The 22,479-nt window shown below is 41.7% G+C and overlaps 1 protein-coding gene across 2 annotated transcripts in view; it reads left to right on the top strand.

Moving 5' to 3' along the window:
• DPYSL2 (dihydropyrimidinase like 2) overlaps nt 1-14,895 on the top strand; it is a 148,410-nt gene extending 133,515 nt beyond the window's left edge. For both annotated transcript variants that reach the window (XM_089658732.1, XM_089658733.1), the window contains exons 8-14: nt 2,125-2,245; nt 4,366-4,522; nt 5,998-6,139; nt 9,311-9,481; nt 9,571-9,750; nt 10,465-10,630; nt 13,086-14,895. In XM_089658732.1, coding sequence (XP_089514858.1) covers nt 2,125-2,245; nt 4,366-4,522; nt 5,998-6,139; nt 9,311-9,481; nt 9,571-9,750; nt 10,465-10,630; nt 13,086-13,177 — 1,029 coding nt within the window. In that variant the 3' untranslated portion in view covers nt 13,178-14,895. The remainder of the gene's footprint in view (nt 1-2,124; nt 2,246-4,365; nt 4,523-5,997; nt 6,140-9,310; nt 9,482-9,570; nt 9,751-10,464; nt 10,631-13,085) is intronic.
• Nucleotides 14,896-22,479: the final 7,584 nt, after the last annotated feature.

Genomic DNA, 22,479 nt, shown 5'->3' with positions numbered 1-22,479 from the left:
ATCACTATATCTGTACCTTATTTTGTGGATCAGAGTGCCTGTCACAGCGCTGTGAATGTCTTTGGTCCATGGGTGTGTCCAGGGGCGGGAGCTTGGGAGTTGTGACATCATTGACTCTCCTGACCCACCTGTGCACACAGTAGGTAGTGTGGCTTAGCATCAATTAGGTGAGAGGGTGTGGCGACAGAATTTTTTTGCTGATATCGGCATTTTTTTCATTAACACAGAAGGGAGGATCTGAGCTGTCCGGCTGCTTTTTTCACAGGCGGACTAAGGACAAATGAGTTGTGCTCGCATGCTCTCCTACCTAAACTGGTCATTTTACATTAGTTTTTTTTTAGGTTTACAGCCACTTTAAAGCTAGATTTCGACATGCGTCTAAATCTACCTTTCTAGTCCCAGTGGTTGCAGTTGGCTTGGAACAGTTATTTATGCTTTTGGAGAGCCAGCACAATGTTAGAGTAAAAGCACATATTGCAGTAAGCTCAGGGACGTGTGCTCTAGCCTTTACGGAACTGATTATCCTCTATTCTGATACTTAAACATTGTACAGTATCTCACATAAGTGAGTCCACCCCTCACATTTTTGTAAATATTTTATTATATCTTTTCATGTGACAACACTGAAGAAATTACACTTTGCTACAATGTAAAGTAGTGAGTGTACAGCTTGTAGAACAGTGTAAATTTGCTGTCCCCTCAAAATAACTCAACACAGCCATTAATCTCTAAACCCTATTTATTGTAGCAAAGTGTCATTTCTTCAGTGTTGTCACATAGTTACATAGTTAGTCTGGCTGAGAAAAGACAAACATCGATCCAGTTCAACCATACAAAAAAAAAAAAGAGTAAAATCCTATACCCACAGTTGATCCAGAGGAAGGCAAAAAACCCCAGCAAAACACAATCCAATTTGCTCCTGCTGGGAAAAAAATTCCTTAATGATCCCCCGAGAGTCAATCGGATATTCCCTGGATCAACTATACCTATAAATGTTAGTATCCAGTTATATTCTGTGTATCTAAGAAATAATCCAGGCCTTTTTTGAAGCAATCCACTGAGCTGGCCTCTTTAGGGAGTCTATTCCACATTTTCACAGCTCTCACTGTGAAGAAACCTTTCTGTGTTTGGATATTAAATTTCTTTTCCTCCAGACATAAAGAGTACCCCCTTGTCCTCTGTGATGACCTCAGGGTGAATAGCTCTACACCGAGTTCACTATATGAACCACTGGTGTATTATACATGTTGATCATATCCCCCCTTAATCTCCTCTTCTCAAGAGAGAATACATTCAGTTCCTCTAATCTTTCCTTATAGCTGAGCTCCTCCATGCCTCTTATCAGTTTGGTTGCCCTTCTCTGTACTTTCTCCAGTTCTCCAATGTTCTTTTTGTGAATTGGTGCCGAAAACTGAACTGCATATTCCAGATGAGGTGTTACTAATGATTTGTACCGGGGTAATATGATATCTCTCTCTGGAGTCTATACCTCTTTAATACAAGAGAGAATAAATTCAGTTCCTCTAATCCTTCCTCATAGCTGAGCTCCTCCATGCCTCGTATCAGTTTGGTTGCCCTTCTCTGTACTTTCTCCAGTTCCCCAATGTTCTTTTTGTGAATTGGAGCCCAAAACTGAACTGCATATTCCAGATGAGGTCTTACTAATGATTTGTACAGGGGTAAAATGATATCTTTCTCTCTGGAGTCTATACCTCTTTTAACACAAGCGAGAATTTTGCTCGCTTTAGAAGCCGCAGCTTGGCATTGCATGCCAGTATTAAGCTTGTGATCTACCAGAACCCCCAGATCCTTCTCCACCATTGATTCCCCCAGTTGTACACCCCCCCCCCCAGTATGTATGATGCATGCATATTCTTAACCCCCAAGTGCATAACCTTACATTTATCAACATTAAATCTAATTTGCCATTGAGTTGCCCAATTAAATAGTGCATTGAGGTCGGCTTGTAAGATATAAAAACATGAAAAGATATAAAATATTTACAAAAATGTGAGGGGTGTACTCACTTCTGTGGGATACTGTATATCTAATAAAGGTTTTTCATCTTCTCAGATTGTGCAGTGCTTCCATGTGTTGTGTCTGATTGTTCTACTTCTTGTACAGGTGGAGGCAGAAGCTGTCAATCGCTCCATCACCATCGCCAACCAGACCAACTGTCCTCTCTATGTCACCAAGGTGATGAGCAAAAGCTCAGCTGAAGTTATTGCACAGTCTAGGAAGAAAGGTATTTCCTCTGTCTAGAATTCACTGTGGTCTTTTAAAATGGAAATGTTCACTAACCAATAGATGTCAATTAGATGATATAGGTTACTTTAGGTTACTGCACTTTTATTATAGCCATTGTGTGGATTGTATTTTTATAAGAGAAGTGTATTTTTGTGTAACCTTATTCTATCTTCCCCCTTCACTCCCCGTATTGTATCTATATCATTATTTTTATAAAATGTAACCGTGGCATATCTATTCAGTTTATTTAAAGCTGATCTCTCGGCAGAACATTAAACCACAATCTCCCCAGTTAATTATTAGATTTTATGGACCAAGAAAAGACCCATTTATTGACCTGAAATCATGTGACAGTCAGGGTCTTGAGATATCTATAGTATGGGAAGGTCCTTCTGGCAGCGTCACTTTCTGTTGACATGGATGCTGAAGTCTCTACTACTAGGCTTTTGTATAGTCCGCATCCGTTAGGAGCTCTCACAGGATTCTGAAGTCTTCCAGAGGTGACATCTGACTTTAAGATCCTTGGAAATGCTGAGTAGCCCAAATCCCATGGTGATACATGCAACACAGTGCAGGATCATCCTATTATTATTATTTTCACCAAGTGCTTTAAATCTGTAAACATTAAAGTTTGATATTATGCATTTTCAGGCTAACCGATTGTCTAGCTTAGAAAGTCTAATCTGAGTTACACAATCAGCTGCCTTCTGTTCTTTACCGACAACGGTCTCTCTCTTCATCTGAATTTGCCAGCTGTCATGCACTTCCTGAAACCATTGTCGTTTTTTTCTTAGAGAAATCCAACCTAGCTTTCATTAAACCCTTCCCTATCCTGCCCAGCCTTCAGCAGACTGTGCACACACTGACAGGCAAACACATTGAAACATGAACTCATATTTACATGTGTACATGTGTGTGCGCTTTTGTACACCAGAGTTTAAGATCATATTGTCCTGCAGATGATGCCAGTGCAGCGGTACCTGTAAAAAGCCATGTCTCCCTCAGCATCCTATTACCTTGGAAACAACACTGCCAGCGGGCTTCCTATAACACTTATGCCGTTAGCTTTCTTGGTGAATGCCTGCCGGCTAGCTACGTCACTTCCGGAAAAGCCATAGCTGGCCAAGAAGGGACATGCCACCCACCCACACAGAACAGAATTACAGGACCCAACAAAGGTCATGTGACACTGCAGCCCAAAGCGGGTGGTAAACTCCATCTAAGGCTAAAAACTCCATCTAGGGCTAAAGGCAAGACCGATAGCGGACAAGTACTGTAAGGGAAAGTTGAAAAGAACTTTGAAGAGAGAGTTCAAGAGGGCAGCCCGCGGACGATGTTAGGCTGGTAGTGGCCCCTGGCACGGCGAGACTCGGCCTCCCCGGAGTCAGGTTGTTTGGGAATGCAGCCCAAAGCGGGTGGTAAACTCCATCTAAGGCCAAACACGGGCACGGGACTGATAGCGGACAAGTACCATAAGGGAAAGTTGAAAAGAACTTTGAAGTGAGAGTTCAAGAGAGCAACCCGCGGACTGTGTTAGGCTGGTAGCGGCCCCCGGCGTGGCGGGACCCGGCCTCCCCGGAGTCAGGTTGTTTGGGAATGCAGCCCAAAGCGGGTGGTAAACTCCATCCAAGGCCAAACACGGGCGCAAGACCGATAGCGGACAAGTACTGTAAGGGAAAGTTGAAAAGAACTTTGAAGAGAGAGTTCAAGAGGGCAGCCCGTGGATGGTGTTAGGCCGGTAGCAGCCCCCGGTGTGGCGGGACCTGGCCTCTCCGGAGTCGGGTTGTTTGGGAATGCAGCCCAAAGCGGGTGATAAACTTCATCTAAGGCTAAACACGGGCGCAAGACCGATAGCAGACAAGTACCGTAAGGGAAAGTTGAAAAGGTCATGTGACAGGCAGGATTTTCAAAAAAAAATATGCAAAAGGATACAGATTTTGCAGTTTTTGATAATGCTGATCCTATGATATGTTGGATTGTAGTTGATTGGTGCTTTTTCAGGGTGGTGCCTTTCCTTCCACTTTAAGAACGTATCCTCTTTTGGATATCCTCTTGTTGTTTCCATGTGTACTTGGTGTTCGTCATGTACGCTCAACATTACACTTCTTGTCTTTATAGGAGCTGTAGTATATGGAGAGCCAGTCACAGCAAGTTTGGGCACTGATGGCTCTCATTACTGGAGCAAAAACTGGGCTAAGGCAGCAGCGTTTGTTACATCTCCACCTCTGAGCCCCGACCCCAGTACCCCCGATTTCCTCAATTCACTGCTTGCCTGGTGAGTACTCTGTATTATGAGAAATCTTCTCTGCTGGGTTGATATAACTACCTGTTTTGTATGCATAAAATGCATAGGGGCATATTTGTACAACATTCACGTGCACATTCACTGTACAGTGTTTTATAGTACATTCAGTGGCCTTGCCAACATATACTGAACATTCCCATCACACTCACCTATTTAAAATTGGGTGAATGTGATAACTTATGTGACAACAGGTGAACATCAGGTGATTGTCACATTAGGGGTACATTTACACCGGCGATTTAGGTCAGTGTAAATTGTAGTGTCAGGAATCTTCTGAGTGGCTAGGTGTGACCATAGGTGTGAGTATAATGATCATTATATATAATATAACACTGGCAGCCACAGGTATTCACGGCTATGTGCATAGCCAGCAATTGCCTGCGGTGATCGCTGCAGTGAACACCACAGGTAATTCCCTGGGTGTGCAAAGAGCCACAGGTGACCTGTCACTGTAGTAAACAGGGTTGGTAGCCACACCTAGCATCTTAGAGCTGCAGCTGGAATCAGAATATTCTTGGCGCTACAATTTACACCGTCCTAAATCGCTGGTGTGAATATAGCCTTACAGTATGCTGTACAAAAAGCTTTGAACCCAGATGGCAAATTTGTTGGCTTGGGCTCTCTACACAATATTGGCAGTAGGAAGATACATTTTAAAACTTTTTTTTTTCACTTTGTGGGCAGCCATTGCATTTACATTTAACAATGCAAAGGTTTGTTATCTAAGCCATTTGAATTTAAAGTTAAAAAGTGTCCGGTTAATGTAAGACACATGTGCAGGGAATGTAACATTCACCCTTTTTATAAATGGAGTGAATAGTACAGTAAGCACCTTTTCCCTTTTGAAGAACAAATATTGACAAATGTCAGGGAATTTATTTTTTTCACATGGTAAATATACTGTTCATGAGCTTTATAAATACGGTGAATGTTGGCCAGTGATGTTTTGGTGAATGTATAGTGAATATAATCCAGTCCTTTATAATTATGCCTCTGTAGTTAGAATTTTGCTTTGTATTTGATAAAAAGGGATGATGAATAGGAACTGCATGTTTCTGAAATGTGTGCCTTTCTTTTGCATTTCATTGAAAGGCTCCTAAATACTGTTTCTGTCAACATTCACTTGTGAATTTTCATGTTAAATTTTCTTCCTTCCCTGATCCACATTACCCATACCTTAATCTGGACAGTTACTCCCAAACCTCACTCACTTTATAGTGCAATCACGCAATTGGGTCCTCAGAACCAGGTCTCAAATTTAAGAATGTAAGACTATGTGGGGCTGTTGGCAGGTATGATATTGTACAGTAACAAGCTCTGTGCCTGGGGGAACGCCATGCCATATGTTTGATCTAAATGTGCTTTGTATCTGGGCCTGGGGATCCTGTCTTGTAAGTCAAGGTGATATTTGTTTGGGATTAATGTTTGTTCCCCCCATTTCTCAGTGGTGACTTGCAGGTTTGTGGGAGTGCACACTGCACTTTTAACACAGCTCAGAAAGCTGTTGGAAAAGACAATTTCACTCTAATTCCAGAAGGGACCAATGGAGCGGAGGAGAGAATGAGCATCGTGTGGGACCGAGCTGTGGTGGGTACAGACAGTGGGAAGAGTAGTGGTTTGGGTGAGGGTGGGTCAGCGGTTTATTTGAGAAATTATTGTATGAACAGTGAGTCAAATTTGTTTTGAACGGGAGCAAAAAAACTACATAGATGCACAGACATGTAGCAAGAGAAAGGCAGCTAGGGAATGGGGTGGCTGTAGTATCTCATTGAGAAAATTAAAAAGTCATTCGCGTAAGGGTTCCAGCCTTTTTTTTTTCTGTTTTGAACAAGTGGAGAACAAGTGGGGAAGAGTTTAAAAACCAATGTAGTAAAACGATTTTTTTTGCTGTTTGAGGGCCCTTTAAGAAAGAGTATTCCTTTGTTTCTACCCCAGAAACAGTGGTCTTTGAAACAGAAGATTGCCCCAGTAGGGACACATGCCGCAATAAACACAACTGTTTCAATTAATGGGGTAAGGTTGACACCTATGTCATGGGTTTTTTTTTTTGTGGCCCCATCTGTTTCAAGCGGTCATTCAGTCTGCTCCAGTGGCCCACTAGACTTGGGTGCTGGTGTCTATAGTGCCCATCCAAGCCTTGTACACTAAATGAAGTTGAAAGATGCAGCACTCCTTACAGCCCATGTACTGAATTGAGATAGAAAGCAACCTCAGCCTAGGCTACTCCCAGGTGAACAAAAGCAGAACAGGGCGCACTCTCTTTGTGCATTACCGTGGTGAAACACGAGTTTATTTAAAAGCATAAAAATGCATACTCGCAAACCAAAGGGAGATAAAAACAGAGATACAGAGTCCACGGTGATGGTCCAAAGTGACGGTGGACCCTAAGTGAGGTAAATTAACACGTTTCAGGAGATGTACTCCTTTCTTCAGAGCTCGTTCTGCTTTTGTTCACCATTATCAAGATTTCCCGATCTTCTAAGGGCTGCACTTCAATGAACGACATTTATAGTACTACCAGTTAGCATGAAGATTTGTGTGCTGTTTCATTTGTTTATTTAGGCTCCTCCCAGGCCAGGCCCACTGATGCTTTTTACCCCACCCACAGGGACTAGTCGTAGAAGTTCTATGACAGCCCTGTAGGTGGGTTGAAATATATTAGGGGCCCTGGCCTGGGAGGAATCTAGGCTGAGGCTGCTTTCCATCTCAACTTAGTAGATGAGCTGTAAAGAGTGCTACGTTTTTCAACTGTTGCTGTCTTTGATTTCTTTAAGAAGATTTCTCTTACTTTTCATCCCAACGACAGTGGTCTGAAAGTAAGAGGACATCCCTTCAGGGGGAGACCTAGACAGCAGTAAAGACCTACAGGAGGAAAGGGCATAAAGATCCCTACTTCCATAGTTTAAATTAAGAAGGCCCTACATTTTTAACTGGAAGCAAGATAGAATGAAGCTTTTAGCAGCTGATATACTTCTGCCCCTGGGCCTCCTCATTTATAATATCTTACCAGGAATAGAGAAGTGACAGCAAAATTAGTATTTTTTCAGTTATACCATGAAGCTCCCAGACTACCAGACGTGTTCTAGGAGAACATGTTGTTGACTTTGTATTCTAGCTTGTAAATGTTGGTAGGCAAACGTAACTCTTGGCCTTTAAGGGTTGTCCATACATCCAGACCTTACTTTAGAGCAGGGGTGCTCAACCTTTTGAAGAGCAAGAGCCATTTAAGAGATCTTGGAACCAGTATTGGGCCACAAAGAAATTAAATGGTTCAGAATTTCTAATATTTTATTTTGAATAGCATAATGAACATTTTTCTCTTGCATTCGCTGAATGGTGGTGAGAGGAAGAGAAGGAGAAGCCAGCTTTAAGCAGTTGCAGGAGGAAAATGGAGATGATTGGTTCTTGTATATGATTGGTTCTTGTACAGCCCCTCATGTCCAAGTGTAAAACATAATGTGACAAGGAAGCTGCATGGGCCCCCTGGAGCATGGGGCAGGGTCGCCACTGTGATCCCTGACCCTACACCAGTAGTTGGGGATGTGTGTTTAAAACACATCCTAACTATGGGGTTTTACCACCACCCAAACTGCAAATGTAAATGAGCCCTTAAATGACAACGAAAAAAAACGCCCTAGGACTCCTTTGGATGTCAAAAAACATAGCAGCTAGCACAATACCATAATACATAGTATAATAAACATCACAAAACAATAGTGCAGCACTAAGATACATTAAAATGTATGTGCAATACAATAGTGCAGTGCTAATATATCAAACTTTTATGTTTCACCACAAATCGAAAAAATAAAGGAAGCCAAAAACTGTGAATTCAGTGATTCTTCCATTGTGAGGGAAATGACAGATGTGGATACCAAACGCTACTGAAACTTCATAATGATAAACCACACAGCACCTTGGTGTACAACAAATGGAGGCTCACCAGAATCATATTACCTCCAATTAAGAGTGGTCAACCAGCACTTGTGTATCAATCCAAGATATACAGTTTTCCTCAAAACCACATGCAAAATGATGGTACTGCTGTGTTATATCAGATCACTGTGCATTGGACATAGTATCATGAAAAAGACATAGTTTAATCCAGATTAAAACACCAAATTAATGTGGTAAATGCACTTACAATGAAAAAATGACAATCGGGCACTTCATATCATATAAACAACTCGTATTCCAGAATCCAAGATGGCTGCAGCAGGTTCACGTATGCGTTGTGGCGTGTGCCGTCTCTGCTCTACTAGTTTCGTCAAGGACGACATCATCAGGAGCATCGAATCAAATGAGCCCTACTGTCCTGAGCGCTCTATAAGGATGCTTTCACACTGATGCGCTGTGATTTACCTGTTGGTTAGCTGCACTTTGCCATAGACTTCTATTAAATTTTGCAGGTGTAGTGCACTTTCTGAAAGTGCACCAAAACTCCATTCAGTTTGAGCTCGAGAGCCACCTCAAAGGACTCTGAGGGCCACAGGTTGAGCACCCCTGCTTTAGAGTGTGGCATTTACATTTTTGATACAGTGTTTCTGATCTTTTATACTGTATATCAAACCAACAGGACAACTTCCTTGATCTGAAATGTTCCTCATATATTTGCGATCAGGCCAAGGGGTAACCTAACATGTAGATTAGTTTACAGAATGTAGGGAGGTCGGGAAATTGTGGGTTTAAAGTTTCTAGAAATGTTACAATCCTGAGATTGGATTGACTTGTATTTTTCTTGGCTTAATGTCTCCCTAGGTGTCAGGAAAGATGGATGAAAACCAATTTGTAGCTGTCACCAGCACCAATGCTGCCAAAATATTCAACCTGTACCCTCGGAAAGGACGCATTGCTGTGGGATCTGATGCTGATCTGGTGATTTGGGACCCAGACAGTATAAGGACAATCTCAGCCAAGACGCACAATAGTGTATGTCAATTATTGCAGCATTGGAAGGAAGTCCAAGTAACACCTAATTAGTATTAAGTGGATTTGTCTTGTGCTATTTTTATTTGCAGTCAGTGGAGTACAACATTTTCGAAGGGATGGAGTCCCGTGGGAGCCCCCTAGTAGTGATTAGCCAAGGAAAGATTGTTCTTGAGGATGGTACCCTTCACGTTACTGAAGGATCTGGACGGTACATTCCTAGAAAACCCTTCCCAGACTTTGTGTACAAAAGGATCAAAGCCCGAAGCAGGGTGAGTTTGTTGTTTGATGAGCAGCGAAAGAGCAGGAAATGCATATAATGGCATTAACTAAGATGATATCTGGGTCCAATTGCATATTTCCACTTTTGAATGGCAGCAACAGTGAGGTATAGGTTAAATGCTGTTTGCAGTCATTTTCATTGGCACCCCAATGCACACATAGTGACCAAAAACCGCAGCTGCGCTATATTGTACCACAATGCACAGTTGTGAATACTCAATAACATTGTGGTGTTGCATTTTCAAACATAGCATAGGTGCTTTCATGTGTTGAGGCACATTGAGAGCCCCATTCACTATTAACGGGCTGCCTTAATGCAACATGGATCAACGTATCAAACCGCACATTCTTTCCTCACACACAATGTGCGTCATGTATGCCATGACCTTGTGGTGAAAAATACATGTTGCATTTCAATTTTGTGTGAGTGTGCAAGGATAATAAACCAGATCACAAAGCATCAGAAATGTAACGATTGTTACCAATTATAGTTAATCAGCTTCCAGCTTAGCTGCTATTGGGACCTACTCCACTTTTTATATTCATCTTTATGTTCATAAGAACCAAAGAATGGTTATTGCTTCCACTCAGCTGTTTGTAGATATTCAGTGATGGGAAGAGTTTGTTTATTATCTGTTACTGAAATATATAATTTTATATAGTTTAAGTCAATTGATAGGTTTGTTACCTAAATTTCTTTTCAGCTTGCTGAGCTGCGAGGGGTTCCTCGAGGGCTGTATGACGGTCCTGTCTGTGAAGTGTCTGTAACTCCAAAAGCGGTAACACCTGCATCCTCTGCCAAGACATCTCCTGCCAAACAACCAGCACAGCCAATACGGAACCTGCACCAGTCAGGATTCAGTCTGTCAGGTAAGTTCCCCTTAATTGGTTGTAGACTGGGGCGGCAGTATGGTTCAGTATAAAAGGTTTTAAAGGATAAGCCATTTTATGTTTTTTCTGTAAATCCTTCATACAGGCCTTTATGCCATAAGGACCACTTTACACATCCGCTATACTGACACTTGCTTAGAGCTTAGTTGTCCACACTAAGTTTTATGAAGATCTATGAAAACAGTATTTCAGGATCCATTTAGATGTGCATGTTTCTGAGGCTAGCTTAATGATTGGCTGTTGGCCATCAGTTGGGAGAATACATAGCTAAAGGGATGCTAAGGATGCCTTATTTTTAAGCCTTTTCATCGCATTTTTTTCCCTAGTGCATTATTACTGTGCATTGTAATGATGTCCTAGTGCATCATTATTAGAAGTTCCCAGTTAGACTCCATGCACACTGGGTGTTTTGATAAAGCTGGTAACATTAGCTGTGTAAAGTCATGTTAAAAATATGAGTTTTTCAGCTTTTTTTAGCGTTTTTGCATTAGTGTTTAGCGGCATTTTTCTGCGTTTCCTTTTTTTTTTTGCTCAAAAAAACTTCCAAAAACGCTGGTTTGCAGGGTCTTACCACGTTTTGCCACGTTTTTCAGCATTAGAGTGCTTTTACAGCTAAGAAACTCCTAGAAACCCACTAGTCCTGGGTTTTTTTTTTCCAGTCAAAAAAATGTTGATTGCAGTGTATGTGTGCATGGACACATAGGATAACATGCTGGGGAGTTTACTAGCTGTAGAAAAAAACGTCAAAAGCCAAAAACAGCCGCTGTCAAACTGTCCAGTGTGCATGAGGACTTATAATCATCAACATAACATTTCATTTTGATCACAAAAGTATATCTACTTTGAAATTGTAATGAAAACATTGTGTATGCATTCAGACATTTGCAAATCTATGGGGCTGATTTACTAAAGACAAATAAGTGTTCACTTTGCAAGGGGAATTGCACTTTGCAAAGGGAATATTCCCCAGAGCTTAGTGAATGGTGAAATTTGTGAAATTTCACTTTGCAAAGAATACCACTACCTTGCAGGAAAAATAACTAAAACTGTGTTTTCACTTGCACGTGATTGGATGAAGGAAGTCAGCAGAGCTTCACCTCATTCTCTAAGCTCTGGGGAAAATTCCCTTGCAAAATGAACAGTTTATTTGCCCCTACAGGTCTTGTGTCTTTCAACAGGTTTCCCAGCTGCTGTAGCATAGCAACAGGACCCGGGTCCTCTCCTTGCTTCAGGTCTGCTGTCTGTTCACTGCTGACTTGGAGGTCATAGGCTTTCTACACCTCCCTCTTAGTATAACATTTCCCTTTTATTTTTGTATAAGGGACAGAAACAAAACAATGTGCCCCTTCCCCAGCCCTGTTCTCAATTAGCAGCTGCATTAAAGTGGTCCCAAACCCTGGAGGTTTTTACCTTAATGCATTTTCTGCATTAAAGTAACAAACCTTTTGTTTCCAAGATCCCCCTTACATTTACCTGAGCCTGATCTCAATCCAGAACTGTGTCCAGGAGCAGCGACTCTTTTCGCAATCTTCCTCTTTAAAAGGCAGATTGACATCTGCAGAAGGCATTGGCTCCTGCTGCTGTCAATCAAATCTGTGATAAGGGAGTGGGAGGCAGGGCTGAATCCCTGTTCTTGTCTATGGACGCAGACAGTGTGGCTTGGGATCAAGTCCCTACACACCCCGCAGTCACCAAAGAAGAGGAGCCAGGACCCATTTTAGCTCGCTACCGGCTGATTCTTGATCACAGGAGTGCAGAACTAAGTGCACTCTTTTGACACGCATGAGAAGTATGACTAAACAAGCTTTGGCTATACTACTTCTTAAAAGAGAGGAAAAAAAATATACACACTTTTTCTTGGGCTCTGTCCCCCACAGTAAATCTTCTCTGACACTAGATGTGGACAGTCTTTTGGTTTGAGTGATGCTCAGGAACATGCAACCTACCTCCTGTGAACCCAGGCCATCATTGTTATTATTATTATACAGTATTTATAAAGCGCCAATAGTTCGCTCAGCGCTGTACATTACAATGGGAGACAATACATGTGACAGAACAATACAATACAATGCAAAACATGAGGGGATCGAGGGCCCTGCTCTTTCGAGCTTACAATCTAGGAGATAAACACACCCCAGGGAGTGCGTAATCACAATGGCTTGGGCTACCAGTATCTCTGGACAGTGCAGGTATCACTACATGTGTCCTTTGCTGTCCTGGAGTAGGAACCAGCCACTGCCACCACTGGGAAAGAAAAGAAAGAACCAGTGATGTAATGTGCCAGGAAACTGCAGTAAAAAAGATAAGTGTATATAAGTAAGGACTGAGTATTAGTTTGTTCAATATACTGTTGGGGTTGTTATGGCTTTAGTAAAATCTGTGCTTAAAACAAATCAAATAATGGAATCACACAACCATACCTTTTGTCTTCCAGGTGCACAAATTGATGACAATGTTCCTCGCCGCACTACTCAGCGCATTGTGGCACCTCCCGGTGGCCGTGCCAATATCACCAGCCTAGGTTAAGCCTAGAGTAATTCTCCTGCCCCAGGATTCCATTCCTTTACCAAGACAAATTACTCCAACAGATTTACCGATCCTTGGCATTTTTTTTATAGTATCGGGGGCAGTGACTTTTATAGGAGCAGAAACCAACAGTCCAGGAGACTCATAGTGCGACATCGCACACACACATAGTGCGACATTCGTACATATCTACTTATACACGTGACTGGTAGTGTGTTCACTGCAAGTGCCAGTTTGTATGTTTGAATGTGTGTACATAAATATATGGAGTAATATATTGATATACACACAGAGATTTTTCTCCTGGACTTTATTGGGATCACTTAGACAGCCCTGCAAGATCTGGTTTTCCTAGTGCCCATTCATCCCCACTTTATCTCACCCACCTCCCGGTGTTCTTTCATGGTAAGGTCACATGAGCAGAAACATCTCAACTCTAACTCTGTAGAGGTTCTTCAGGCATATGTTGAGGTTAGGTAACACAGCTCTATGACAGAATTTATTATTAAAGGGGAACTCCAGTCAAGATAATCATTGTTAGCAAACTTATACTATCAGTTTATATGCATTTGCTCTTTTTTTTTAAATTGCAAGCTGCAAAGATACCTGTACAAATAATGACAGAGTCAGTTCCAAGATGATGGTTACAGATTTGCAATCAGAAGCATGTGTGGATGTGTCCCTTGTAAAATCAAATGGCATAGTATGCAGTGGCTATGTGTGTCCACAACACACAGAAGCATGGCGTTGTCACAGGCAGGCTTTTGCTACTGTTACAAGCTTATGATTTTTTTAGCAGTCCCTTTTTGTTTTTCAAACGTGCTTCCAAAATTCAGACACAAATACATAGGGGGTTGATTTACTAACACTGGAGCATGCAAAATCTGATGCAACTCTGCATAGAAACCAATCAGCTTCCAGTTTTTTTTTTTTTTTCTCAAAGCTTAATTGATCAAGCTGAAGTTAGAAGCTGATTTGCTACTATGCACAGCTGCACCAGATTTTGCACTTTCCAGTTTTAGTAAATCAACCACATAGCTATTTACTTAGGTGATAGAATACAGATTTTTAATGTACGGTTTGGAGTCCTCCTTTAAGTATCTAAAGAAGATGTTTTTATGTCATGGTTTTTACTACTCTTTGACCTGAAAACAGTTTACCAATTAGTAGTGACATTTTTATTTGCTACAATATATCTCATACTTAGCCATGTTGGTAACAGTAAATAACTCAGACACAGGTGCAGTCAGATTACTTATCCAGCACCCCAGCTATGTACAGTCTATTTACATTCCACAGTCTTTTTTTTTTTTGGATTCTCTATACTGGACGTTTGTCTACATATTCTGATTACTGATCGGCAGTTCTAAGCTAGTCAATAGCAGAAAACACCTTAATGCAAGACTAAAGCTAAGAGACGCTAAGGACCTCCTGGGTGGCAACGCCAGATGTGGGTGTTGGGTTGTTCGAGGGTATCCCGGTGCTGACATCGCAGGGTAGATGTTCCATTCAACCAGTTTTTAACCCATTGTGGGATTTGTGGTTGTGTTCCTGAGTGCAGGAGATGTTGTGCTAATGCTAATAAATGTGTCTAGAATGAAATGTGCTCTCTCCAATGTCTTAAATAGCAAAGAGATAAGTCTTGTGTCTTTTTTCCCTGTAAACACTGTGTTCTGATTTCTTATCACAGGATCCACTAATAAAATGTTGTGCTTTCATGTCGTATCAAGCCTTTTATTTCACAGTGCAAAGGGCAATGATGATGTAGATGGTTAATGAACTAATAACAACCAATCAGACGTAATTTTTCAACTAATAAAAGAGGATTTCTGGCTGGTGGCTGTGGCTCACTGCAGTTTAGATGGGGGTGCTGACAGAATATTTGAACTTGCCAGAAAGAACACAATTACCTTGTAATGACGGTCTGTCTCTTACTTTGTAATGATGGTCTGCCTCTGTCATTTTAAAAAACATCTCCTAAAACCCAGACTGTATGAAGAATATAGTTTTGGCAAACTTCCCATTCAGCAAATATTCACAGAAGTAGTTTAATCCAGCTTAATGTACAGTATCTCCCAGAAGTGAGCACAACCCTCACATTTTTGTAAATATTTTATTATATCTTTTCATGTGACAACACTGAAGAAATGACACTTTGCTCCTAGATTGTAAGCGCCACGGAGCAGGGCCCTCCTATCCCTCTTGTATTGAACTGTATTGTTGCTGTATTGTCTCCCGTTATATTGTAAAGTGCTGAGCAAACTGTTGGCGCTATATAAATCCTGTATAATAATAATGTAAAGTAGTGAGTGTACAGCTTGTATAACAGTGTAAATTTGCTGTCCCCTCAAATTAACTCAACACACAGCCATTAATGTCTAAACCGCTGGCAACAAAAGTGAGTACACCCCTAAGTGAAAATGTCCAAATTGGGCCCAAAGCATCAATATTTTGTGTGGCCACCATTATTTTCCAGCTTTGCCTTAACCCTCTTGGGCATGGAGTTCACCAGAGCTTCACAGGTTGCCACTGGAGTCCTCTTCCACTGCTCCAAGATGACATCACGGAGCTGGTGGATGTTAGAGACCTTGCGCTCTTCCACCTTCCATTTGAGGATGCCCTACAGATGCTCAATAATGTTTAGGTCTGGAGACATGCTTGGCCAGTCCATCACCTTTACCCTCAGCTTCTTTAGCAAGGCAGTGGTCATCTTGGAGGTGTGTTTGGGGTCGTTATCATGTTAGAATACTGCCCTGCTGCTCAGTCTCCGAAGGGAGGGGATCATGCTCTGCTTCAGTATGTCACAGTACATGTTGGCATTCATGGTTCCCTCAATGAACTGTAGCTCCCCAGTGCCGGCAGAACTCATGCAGCCCCAGACCATGACACTCCCACCACCATGCTTGACTGTAGGCAAGACACACTTGTCTTTGTACTCCTCACCTGGTTGCCGCCACACAAGCTTGACACCATCTGAAAAAAATAAGTGTATTTTGGTCTCATGAGACCACAGGACATGGTTCCAGTAATCCATGTCCTTAGTCTGCTTGTCTTCAGCAGACTGTTTGCAGGCTTTCTTGTGCATCATCTTTAGAAGAGGCTTTCTTCTGGGACGACAGCCATGCACACCAATTTGATGCAGTGTGCGGCGTATCTGAGCATGGACAGGCTGACCTCCCCACCCCTTAAACCTCTTCAGCAATGCTGGCAGCCCTAATATGTCTATTTCCCAAAGACAACCTCTGGATATGACGCTGAGCACATGCACTCAACATCTTTGTTCAACCATGGCGAGGCCTGTTCTGAGTGGAACCTGTCCTGTTAAACTGCTGTATGGTCTTGGCCACCATGCTGTAGCTTAGTTTCAGGGTCTTGGCAATCTTCTTATAGCCTAGGCCATCTTTATGTAGAGTAACAATTCTTTTTGCAGATCCTCAGAGAGTTCTCTGCCATGAGGTGCCATGTTGAACTTCCAGTGACCAGTGAGGGAGTGAGAGCGATAACACCAAATTTAACACACCTGAGACCTTGTAACACCAACGAGTCACATGACACCGGGGAGGGGAAATGGCTAATTGGGCTCAATGTGGACATTTTCACTTAGGGGTGTACTCACTTTTGTTGCCAGTGGTTTAGAAATTAATGACTGTGTTGAGTTATTTTAAGGGGACAGCAAATTTACACTGTTACACAAGCTGTACACTTACTGCTTTACATTGTAGCAAAGTGTCATTTCTTCAGTGTTGTCACATGAAAAGATAGAATAAAATATTTACAAATATATGAGGGGTGTACTCACTTCTGGGAAGTACTGTATATACAGTTGGTATAGAAAAGAATCACCCCCTTTAAAATAATCACATTTTGTTCCTTGCAGCCTGAAATGAAGACAGACACAGTTTTCATTTCATCCAGCTGTATTTATAACTCATAACATCCAAGTGAAAGATATAACACCAATATATCAGAAAACATTAAAAAAAAAATCAAAAACAGAATCACTGAGTTGAAAAAAGACTATTAAACTCAAAAGGGTGTAGCTAATCACCTTGTCAGTGGCACACAAAGCCATTTGACTTTCAGTTGTGAATATCTGTGGTTATTTTTATTAGCTCAGCATGAAAATAGCTTTCCTAGAACGTTTCAGTCCCTAGTAGTGCAACTGAAGCAAACAACTATGGGTGGCAAGGCACTGTCAAAAGATCTCTGGGATAAAATTGTGGATAGGCACAAGTCAGAAGATGGATACAAAAAAAATTCAAAGGCTTTATCAATGCATAGAAGCACAGTGAATTAAGGAGTGGAAGGTATTTGGTACAACACAGACCCTCCCTGGATCAGGACATCTCTCCAAACTGGATGAAAGAGGCAGAAGGAAACTGGTCACAGAGGCTACCAAGAGGTCTACAGCAACTCTGAAGCAGTTGCAGGAATTTATGACAAAGAGTGGTCATTGTGTGCATGTGTCAACAATATTACAAATGTGGCTTGTATTGGAGGGTTGCAAGAAAAAAAAAACACTCCTCAGGAAAGGCCACATGTAGTCATGATTGAGCTTTGCCAGAACGCACCATGAAGGTTCTGAGGCCACATGGAAAAATGTGTTCTGGTCAGATAGGACTAAAATTGAATTATTTGGCCTCAACACTAAACGATATCTCTGGCAAAAATCCAATACAGCTCACCATCCAAATAACACCATCCCTACAGTAAAGCATGGAGGTGATAATATCCTGTTATGGGGTGTTTCTCTGCAGATTGCAGAGCACTTGTCAGGATAGAAGGAAAAATTACCAAAATTGTGGAAGAAAATCTGCTGCCCTTTGCCAGAAAGTTGTCAATGGGAAGAAAGTTTAGCTTCCAAAATGACAATGATCCAAAGCACACAGCAAAAATGACCACACAGTGGTTGAAGGAGAAAAAGGTGAATGTCCTTGCATGGCCTAGTCCGGGTGTCGGCAACCCGCGGCTCCGGAGCCGCATGCGGCTCTTTTTCACCTTTCCTGCGGCTCCGGAGCACACTGCCCACCAGGTGACAGGCAATAGGGTCGGCAAGCCGCGGCTCTTTTAATGCAGCTCTTCTATGTGCCGGGCGCCCGCTCCCCTCCCTCCTCCAAACATTGGCTGTCAGGATGTAGGCGGGGCAGCGTGACGAACTCCTCTCCTCTCACAGTCTGCCCTGAAGACCAGAACGGCGCGGGAACACAGCTAGAGGAACGCGCGGAGCAAAGGTAAGTGAATTGACACAGGGGGAATGAATTACTATAGGGGGGATGAATTACTATGGGGGATGTATTACTATGGGGGATGAATTACTATATGGGGGATGTATTACTATATGGGGGATGAATTACTATAGGGGGGATGAATTACTATATGGGGGATGAATTACTATGTGGGATGTATTACTATATGGGGGATGAATTACTATATGGGGGATGAATTACTATATGGGGGATGAATTACTATGGGGGATGAATTAATTACTATATGGGGGATGAATTACTATATGGGGGATGTATTTTCAGTTTTAAAAATGTTTCTCTCAAAATAAATTTCAATCATGGTTTTGGCGAGATTTGGCTCAGTTGAAAAAAAAGGTTGCCCACCACTGACCTAAGGCTATGATTGTGATTATGACGATACACTGTGGCCCTGGTTAACCCTTTGCTTACTGGGCCCTTAAACCCCCTTCATGACCAGAGCGCTTTTCGCAATATATGCAGTGTCGGATTTGTTTTAAATGTTGCAATGGTTTTGCGGCTCCCAGTCTTTTTTTCCCTCTCGGAAACGGGTCCAAGTGGCTCTTTATGTCTTAAAGGTTGCAGACCCCTGGCCTAGTCAGAGCCCAGACTTAAGCCCCAGTGAAAATCTGTTGAATGACTTGAAGACTGCAGTCCACAAACGGTCACCATCAAATTTAAATGAACTTAGATGAAGAGTGAGCAAATATTGCAACGTCTAGATGTGCAAACTTAGTAGAGACATATCCCAACATACTAAAGGCTGTAATTAAAGCAAAAGGCAGTTCAACACAATACTGACACAATGGGGTGATCCTTTTTCCAACTCAGTGATTCTGTTTTTGATTTTTTTTTTCTGACATGTTATATCTTTCACTTGGATGTCATATGTTGAGTAAATACAGCTGGAGAAGTATCTGTCTTCATTTCAGGCTGCAAAGCAACAAAATGTGATCATTTTAAAGAAGGGAATTCTTTTGTGGGGAAAACAATTATTTGATCCCCTGCTGATTTAGTAGGTTTGCCCACTTACAAATAAATGAAGGGTCTATCATTTTTATCATAGGTGTATTTTAAATGATAGAGACAGAATATCAATGAAAAATCCAGAAAAAAACACATGATACTAATGTTATAAATTGAGTTGCAGTTCAATGAGTAAAATAAGTATTTGATCCCCAAACAATACATGACTTAGCACTTGGAGAAATCCTTGTTGGCAAGCACAAAGGTAAGGTATTTCTTGTAGTTGGTTACCAGGTTTGCACACATCTCAGGAGGTATTTTGGTCCACTCTTCTTTATAGATCCTCTCTAAATCCTTAAGGTTTTTTGGCTGTCACTTGGAAATTCGAGGTTTCAGCTCCCTCCATAAATTTTCTCTAGGACTAAGGTCTGGAGACTGGCTAGGCCACTCCATGATCTTAATGTGCTTCTTCTTGAGCCACTCCTTTGTTGCCTTGAAGGTATGTTTGGGTTATTGTAATGCTGGAATACCCATGCACAACCCATCTTCAGTGTTCTGGCTAAGGGAAGAAGGTTCTCATTGAAGATTTTACAATACATGACCCTGTCTATTGGTCCCTCAATGCAGAAAAATCATCCTGGACCTTTAGCAGAGAAACAGTCCCAAAGCATAATGTTTCCACTTCCATGCCTGACTGCAGGGATGGTGTTCCTAGGGTCATTGTCAGCATTTTTCTTCCTCCAAACAGGGTGAGTCGAGTTAATGCTAAAGAGCTAAATTTTGGTCTCATCTAACCACAGCACTTTCTCCCAATCCTCTGAATCATTTAGTTGTTTATTGCCAAACTTCAGACGGGCCTATACATGTGCCTTCTTGAGGAGGGGGACCTTGTGAGCACTGCAGGATTTCAATTTATGGAGGCTTATTGTGCTACCAGTGATTTGTTTGGTGACTGTGGTCCCAACTGCTGATCCCTCATTTTTCTCATGATTATTCTTACCCCATGAGGCGAAATCTTGCATTGAGCTCCAGACTGAGGGCAATTGATGGTTATTTTGTATTTCTTCCATTTGCAAATAATCACTCCCAACAGTTGTCTCCTTCTCTCCAAGCTTCTTGCTGATGGTCTTGTAGCCCATTCCAGCCTTGTGCAGGTCTACAATCTTGTCTCGTCCTTTGACAGCTCTTTGGTCTTGCCCATGGTGGTGAGGTTTGAATGGAAAAAAGAGATTCTGTGGACAGATGTCTATTATAAACATAACGAGTTGTCATTAGGAGCACCTTCTTACATTGACAGGAACTAATCTGTGTACCACATGAGCACATAGCCTGTCTGTGGGAGGGGATCAAATACTTATTTTACTCACTGAACTGCAACTTAATTTATAACATTTTGTTTTTTTTCTGGATTTCTGGTTGATATTCTGTATCTATTAACCACTTCAAGTCCGGACAGTTTTACCCCCTTCCTGTCCAAGCCAATTTTCAGCTTTCAGTGCTATCACACTTTGAATGACAATTGCGCGGTCATGCAACACTGTACCCATATGAATTTTTTAGCATTTTTTTGAGACACATAAAGCTTTATTTTGGTGGTATTTATTCACCACTGGGATTTTTATTTTTTTTGCTATGTAAATGAAAATGTCCAAAAATTATGAAAAAAAAGTGTTTTTCTTAAAAGATTTTGCAAATAAATAGTATTTCATCATAAATCTTGGCCAAAATGTATTCCATTATCTTTTTAGTAAAAAAAAAAACCAAATTAGTTTATAACCAAAAATTATAATTTTTAAACTTTTTTTTACATTTTTATTTTTATATTATTGTTTTTTTTTTTTACATACGGTCACCCTAGCAGTACAGTGTCACCATGGTGACACTGTACTACTTGTGGGGGGTGATAAAGATATTTTTTTTTACACTGATTGCTTTTACACCCATAAAGGCTGTAAAAGCAATCATTTCTCCTTCTCTCTGGCTGCATTCTTGCAGACATTGAGAACTACTGTGTGAGCTGTGATTGGTCACAGCTTGTCACATGGTACAAGGCTGTTGTGAATAGCCTTGTACCATGTGACCTCTGTGATCATTCACAGATTTCACACGTAGTAAGCAATGATGTCAGAAGTGACATCTTGCTTACTACTCTGCATGTGATCACTGATTGGCCAATCGGTGATCACATGATCGGGACCTCGCACAGAGGTCCCGTCCAACGATCGGTGTTCCACTGTGTCCGGAGGACACAGCGGGCACCGGATCGCGTTGCTGCGCGCTCCCTGGGAGCAAGGTGCAGGGAGGCCGTTTATAAATGGCCACCCGACCCTGCACTGCCACTGTCTGGCCGGTTATATACAACAGCCAGACAGGAGGTGGTTAATTACATCTATTATAAAAATTTTAGACCCTTCATTCCTTTGTACGTAGGCAAACGTACAAAATCTGCAGGGGAGCAAATAATTATTTTCCCCACTGTATTTTTGTATGTACACGGACCAACAAAAATATTATGACTACTGACAGATAAAGTGAATAACATTGATTATCTTGTTACAATGGCATCTTAAAGTGTGTGTGTGTGTGGGGGGGGGGGTATATTAGACAGCAAGTGAACATGTCACTGAAGTTGATGTGTTGAAATCAGAATAAATGGACAATCATAAGAATTTGAGCGATTTTGACAAGAGTCAAATTGTAATAGCCAGAAGGCTGGGTCAGACAAACAAAACTACCGCTCTTTTGGGATGTTCCCAGTCTGCAGTTACCAAAAGTGATTCAAGGAAGAAAAAACTGAACTGGTGACATGGCGACATGGGTAGTCAAGGGTCACTGATGCACCTGGGGAGCGAAGGCTGACCCGTCTAGTCAGATTCAATAGATCTAATGTAGCTCAAATTACTGAAACTGTAATACTGGTTCTTATAGAAAAGTGTCAGAAAATACAATGCTTTGGCATTTGTTGCGTATGGGGCAACCGGTCAGGGTGCCAATGCTGATTTGTGCCCACAGCCAAAAGCACCTACAATGGGCATGTGAGCATCAGAACTGGATCACAGAGCAATGGAAGAAGGTGGCATGGTCTGATGAATT

The sequence above is a fragment of the Staurois parvus genome, unplaced genomic scaffold, assembly GCF_062004578.1.
Source record: "Staurois parvus isolate SC_StPar_1 unplaced genomic scaffold, SC_StPar_1.0 ptg001090l, whole genome shotgun sequence".
Taxonomy (NCBI): Eukaryota; Metazoa; Chordata; class Amphibia; order Anura; family Ranidae; genus Staurois; species Staurois parvus.
The sequence above is the reverse complement of the archived record's forward strand: the minus strand, read 5'-3'. Positions and strand labels throughout refer to the sequence as shown.